General features: G+C 38.0%; 1 protein-coding gene across 1 annotated transcript; it reads right to left on the bottom strand.

Annotated features, from left to right (window-relative positions):
• Positions 1–3876: 3876 nt before the first annotated feature.
• Positions 3877–4867, bottom strand: LOC122078153 (mavicyanin-like). Its single transcript, XM_042644017.1, has 2 exons — positions 4567–4867; positions 3877–4480 (listed from the first exon to the last, which is right to left on the bottom strand). The coding sequence occupies exons 1-2, from the start codon at positions 4754–4756 to the stop codon at positions 4128–4130; spliced, it is 543 nt and encodes a 180-aa protein (XP_042499951.1). The 5' UTR covers positions 4757–4867; the 3' UTR covers positions 3877–4127.
• Positions 4868–6614: the final 1747 nt, after the last annotated feature.

The raw sequence follows: 6614 nt of genomic DNA, 5'->3' as shown, positions 1-6614 counted from the left end.
GAAATAAAGCAGGCTTGATAAAACCCCATACCTAAAGCTAACATAGTATAACCCAATTGAGACATTGTAGAATAGACTATGATACCTAAGTGAGAGAATCCCTCTCTCTTCTCAACTCAGCCTTTGGAATATCATCTATAAAGTTTTAAGTCATGGCATATAGGTTGAGACCACTGATGGATAAAATTATTTCTTTGGCAAGCTGTTGGTGAGGGGGTCCATAATATGCATAGAAAGAGAGGTAAAGAAGCCTACACGAGGAAAAAGATCGATATGTCCAAAGCCTACAATAGATTAGATTGGGGCTGCTTGCATTATAATGGAGTTAGACTTCATTGAAAGGTGGTTTGACTTAGTATATTTATGTATTTTCATTGTCACATTCAAAGTTATTGTTGATGGGTTTGCTTTCGACTACATAACATACCAAGTAGAGGTATTCGACAAGGGGACCTTTCGACCTTTTCATCTTGGCCATGGGGGCTTTCTAGGCTCTTAAACTTCTAACATTCCTACAAGATCATGCATTTTTTTTTTTTTTTGTGAATAAATAAATAATTTATCATTAAAATAGAAAATGAAGAAACACAACTAGCCAAGATGGCAAACCAAGGGACAACCTAAACTTAAAAAACTAAAACTAAAAAACACCATAAAACCGAGTGATAGGATATAACAAAACCCAGTGGGGATGAAACACTCATCAAATGAGGGAGGGTTACAACAAAAATAGGAGGGGGGAGGGGGGAGGGGGGAGAGAAGAAACAACATCAAAGTTGAAACAAAAAAACTAGGGGGAAATAATAAGGGGAAAATCTTCAGAGATGGCAAGATGCCTATTCCTACTTGAATAAGGGCCAACTATACAATTTCGCGGGATTTTATTTCTAATCTCAAATTTAATAACCTTGTCGATTTTATTTCTAATTTCAAATTTAATAACCTTGTCCGTCTAGCGTTTCCCATGCTTAGGCACAGCTGGGTGTGAAAAGATCCAACTACCCAGCACACTCTGTGTATTTTCATTCCCAAATGTGTCTAGGCATGGGAACACTAGACAGACAAGGTCCCTTGCACATATCCAAAATTTGCTCAATAGTGTGCGAAGACACTGTCTTTGACTTTTTATTCCTTTTTCACCAGATGTGATGAATCACTGCAGAGAAAGCCAACTTATCTAGAGTATCACAAGATGATTTGTCATCGAAGGTTTTCTAAATCCACCTCCATTCACTATCAGAAGGGAGGATACCTCTAGGAAATGGCCAACACATTCTAAGGATACCTTTCCAAACAGTATTGGAAAAAATGACAATAAAAGAATAAATGATCAATACTTTCGATGGAATTCCAACAAAGGCAATAATTTGAGATTGAAAGATTTCTATGATATAGAAACTCCTAGGTAGGAACAGAATTAGTTAAGGCTCTCTAAGTAGTAAAACAATATCGAGGGATATAAGAGCTAAACCAACTTAACCTATATAAGGGGATAGAAGGGGCTCTGGATCTCAGCAAATCCCAAGCAGAAGAATAGGTGAGTTTTTTTTTTTTTTTCAAAAATTGGCAATCCATTGGATAATATCCTTGTTACCTTTAGGTCTCATAATAACCATCTGCAACTTCCCCTAAACCTAAATGAGAGAAGCATAGTTTCAAGGGATATGAAGCTAAAGGCCATACCTCAAGATGGAAGAGACCTTAGCCATTCTAATAGAACCCACATCATGATTGATTCTATCGTCATATTTTAAAATAAGCATACTATCAGGATGCCAATTATTTAACTAAAACAATCTTCTAGAACCATCACTAATAGATGATTGAATAGAATTCGAAAACAAGGTTTCTATATTTAGAATCTTCTTCCAAGCCCAAGAGGCATCCATTGGAACAAAAGTTGTTCAAGGGAATCAGATTTGAGGTATCTGGAGTAAACCTAATCAAATATGAAACTTTTTTTCCCTATAACAAGATCATGCATTGTATTCATATTCGTAGGTATTAACCAAGTATCCATCATCTTTTGTTTGCAGATGGTATTTTCATCTTCGGTAAATCCTAACTTGGGGAGGTGGAAGACCTTAGGGTTGTCCTCAAGTGGTTTGAGGATCTCTCTGGCCAGTGTTTAAATATCCAAAAAAGTGAATTTTTCTTCAAACAAAATATCCAACTGTATCGTATCTCAATGATTCTATCTCAACAGATCTTGGTATGAGGCCAAAAGAGACTCCATGAAATACGTAGGCCATTCTCTCTTCTTTAGAAAATAAAAAAGAATGAATTTAGGCCCCTGATAAAAATGATCAAAGTGAGACTTGAATTGTAGAAGTCATCCCTCCTCTAATCGGCATGTAGACTAATTTTAATCAAGTCAGTCATGACCTTAATCCCAATCCAATAGGATGTTCACATCTTGGCTTACTTCTTCTATTTCATAATTTTCTTGATAGATTCTAATATTTGTACTTTCGGAACATTAATAAAGGTGATACAGAGAGAGACACCATTGACGTAAAAACGAACACAATTGACAACATTCTTCTTCTTTGTATTGTCTTAGTCTATAGAATCTTAATATCAATTGTGTGGATTTTTTACTTGAGCATCTAAGAGTCCCTCCCAAAGTCTATCTCCGATGTCTTTTTTGCTCATTCTCTTGGTCTATGGATTTGCTCTTTCTTCTCTTTCACTATCTCTTTCTTTTTTTTTTTGCTTTCTAACAATTAGTATCCAAGCCTACCGGGGTTGAATGAGAATCATTTAACTTTCACTGAAAGTAGTGAAGAGTACTAAACACCCCCGTGTGAGTGGCTCAAGGTGTGCTTAGTAGGAGTCGAACTTAGGACGTCTGAGTTTACGGCTCATATCAAGCTTGTTACTCACCAACTGCGCCACCCCCTTGGGTTTGTCTCTTTCTCTTCTTTTTTTCTCAATTTGTTGATATACGTAGAATCATTTCACCTATCATTGGAAGCCATGTGATATAGGGTCAATATCTATAGTCTCACTCATTTCACTCTATTCTAATTCAAAAGAATGGGGGCATCTGATATACCTAAAATCACTCCCTCCAAAGGATAAATGCCACGTAGTAAGGAGCTAGCTTTAAGTAAGCGTCAAAAGTTAGGCGTCACTATCAAACGTCACTATATATCAGTGAGAGAGTAGCTCCCCAGATAACCGGTAGCAAGGATCTCCTCACGAACACCCCCTCATGGGTTTGTTTGAGGAAAGTGAATATTTACGTACGTGAATGTACGTGAACGATCTTGGTTTGTGAATATGGCATCTATTAAATGAGGAAAGAGAAAATATATATCATATCCATGGACCAGGGTCATTCACGTACATTCACATATGTGAATATTCCCTACTCTCGTTTGGTATGGTATTAGGTTATAGCTGAGATCCAACGTGGAGGGGCCAGCTTTCCCTTCCTATAATAGATGCCCAATGCTGAGGTAAGTGGCAATCTCTCTTTCCCCTTCATTCTACAGCTCTTTCAGTTCCCATACGTATCTACTATTGCCCATAATACTAATTTGATCGTCAGAGATTCCCCCCGAAGCCAACTCCGGCCATCTCTTCCTTCTCTTGATGTGCAAATCTCTTTCCGGTCGTTGGATTGGTGCTATGAAATAAATAAAATAATTCACGTGTCCTTTGGGTTCACAAATACATTCCTAGGTTTTAGTATTTTTTTAAATTACCTTTCAAGATTCTATTTCTTTGCTACGAGTTTGGGTAGCAGTTACTAGGAAAAAAAAGCTTGGGTAGCAGCAAAATCTGATTAGAGAGAGAGAGAGAGAGAGAGAGAGAGAGAGAGAGAGAGAGAGAGAGAGAGAGAGAGAGAGAGAGAGAGAGAGAGAGAGAGGAACACATAATCAAAGCCATTTCAACTACAAACTCAACCTACTTTCAGAGATGAAAACCAGTAAAACATAACAGTATTTTTTTCCCTCTAGCTAGAAGATCTAATCACTCAAATGTTCTTAAAAAGAAAGAAAAGAAATGAAATCAGGAAGAGAGATTAAGAATGAAATTTAACCAAACCAAATCTTGCTACTAAATGCTAGTAATTAAGCAATTACTGCACCCACTAGGGGGGAGGGGCGGAAACTAACTTAGAAGAACCTAAATAAGAATGCAACAATTGCTGCAGACATAAAGAGTAGAGCTGTAATAGGATGATGAACTGCCATTAATTTAATTGCACCATTGTGACCTGAAGGCCCACTAGTCTGGTTTGCCGGTGGCGGCAGCGGCGGGGTCTTGGGTGGTTCCAACACCTTAATGATCATCTTCTGTCCTTTCTCACAGTGACCAGATACACCACTGATGAAGTAAAACAAACCCGGATGATCCAACATGAAGATGGTATCACCATTGTTTGAGAAGAAGATTGGATGTGAAGAATGGCAAGTCTTATACTCTTCATCACTCACCACCAACACTGAGTCCTCCTTGTACTTGAAATCTGAAACCATATAGTAGTAATTGCTTAATGGATCATCAACAATTAAATTAATTAATTAATTAATGATAATTTTTGGTAATACTTACGGACAGTGTCATCAACTTGGAACCTCTGTTTGGATGCCCATTGGTCATAGAAATCATTATCATCCTTGGAGGAAGGGACAGCCCAGCCTTTATCATCACCCACTTCAAATTCAAATGAATCCACCACCAAGAAGAAATGGGTGGAAGAAAGGAGGATTAAGCATAGTAGGATTTTGTAGGAACCCATCATCAAGTGAGAGCCCCTTTTTTTTTTCTTTCTTTGAAGCTTTGTGAGAGAAAAAAGAGAGCAAAGCAAAGCAGGTCTGAAGTGTTTAGAGAGAGAGAGAGCCCATTACTTGAGTTGAACTTTATTAGATTTGATCTTGAAGAGTGATGCATGCTAGGAGTTTGTTAGGGAGAGAGAGAGGTGGTGGGTTTGTTGGAATTAACAGTCACTGAAGCTAACTTTTGACTTGGTCCTAACAAACTCCTAGCATGCATCACTCTTCAAATTAGGTTAGCTTGAAATTAGCTAGCATGCGAGGAGTTTGTTAGAGAGAGAGAGAGAGAGAGAGGAGGTGGTGATTTTGATCATTATGTCCTTTATTTAAATTAGTTTAGCTTGAAATTTTAAAGTAGATATGGAATGATCTGATGTTTTAAAACCATATGAACATATCGAATGTAGATAGATTACTATAAGTTGGTGAGCTATGGTGTGCGAAAAACCCGTGCTCACCAGAAGGTCTCAACGCAATTGGTGTAACTCTAATGCACAAAGCCGGCCCATACTCGCACAAAGCCCACCTGCATCAGGAGCATATACCTAGTGACCATAAAATGAGATTGTAATTTTTTTTCTTTTTTAACTATTAATCTAAACCCACCTCTTTTACACCATTAACTACAATGGCCTGTTTTAGATTCTGAGTAAGGGCCAGATTACTAGCCGATGAAGGTTTTAAGCATTGTGCGCTGCCCTATTTTTCAAATTGGTCTTGTTTTGTTTCTCTTGTTATTTATTTATTTTTATTTTTGATAGGTAATGCCCAGTCCTCAAGGAGAAATTGAACTCATGACCTCTTAATTGTGAGGTACGTGTTGATATTTTCCAACTAACTATCACACAAAAATTGAAAATGCAGCTAGCATGCAATCCTTATGACTTGAGAATAGGCAATAAGATTTGGTGTTTTATGTTCAATGTGAGAAAATATACGAAGACGACAATGATAAAAAATCAAGAGTGATTTACATCCCCCTCCCCTGTCTTTTGTTTTTATTACATCTCCCACCTCTGTGTTTTCAAATATTACACAAACTTCCCTTGTCAGTTGACAGATATTACAAAGAAGCTGGCTCCGTCATATTTTGGCTGTTAAGTTTTCAACTTTTTTTAATACCCATATTACCCCTAATGGAGTAAATTACCCTTATACCCATCCTATGATAACTACAGAGTAAAGTAAAACTCACCTGCAACCTCATTTTGGGAGAACATCGACTGACTTGGGAACGATGAACGGCAATCGGCGATAAGCAAGCAGCAAGCGGCGCAAAACAAGGTCAGAGCGACGAGCGGAGATCTGTCTACAGCGAACCCAATGAATCGCTGCTATCTACGCGCGGCGAGCATAGATTCTTCTGTAGGTCTATCACCTGATAGTTAGGTTTTTTTTTTTTAGCCAATGCAATGTTATTGTTGGGTAATGCTACTGAAAAAATAGGGGTAGCATCAACCTCGCCTGCTTGGGTCGCCGTTGTCTCCGCCTGGAGTTCTCCTTATCATCGACGATGGTGGTGAGTGAAACCCTAGAAAACTATGGTAAAGGGTTTCAAAGATTGGGGGTTTATGAGGGTAGAGAAGGGTAAAGGGTAAAATCGGAAAAAAATAGTGGTTAAAGGCAAGAGGGAAAACTCGTATCTTGACACCCAAAACTAACAGTCCACTAATAGTTTCAACTGACGGGGGAGGTTTGTGTAATAATTGAAAACATTGGGATAGAGATGTAATAAAAGCAAAAGACAAGGGAAGGAGATGTAAATCGCTCAAAAATCAAAATTCAAAAGAACCTTATAATTTATGTATATGGCAAATAGAATCCTCC

Source organism: Macadamia integrifolia, chromosome 5 (genome assembly GCF_013358625.1).
Source record: "Macadamia integrifolia cultivar HAES 741 chromosome 5, SCU_Mint_v3, whole genome shotgun sequence".
Taxonomy (NCBI): Eukaryota; Viridiplantae; Streptophyta; class Magnoliopsida; order Proteales; family Proteaceae; genus Macadamia; species Macadamia integrifolia.
Note: the sequence above shows the minus strand (reverse complement) of the source record. Positions and strands in the feature narration are given on the sequence as shown.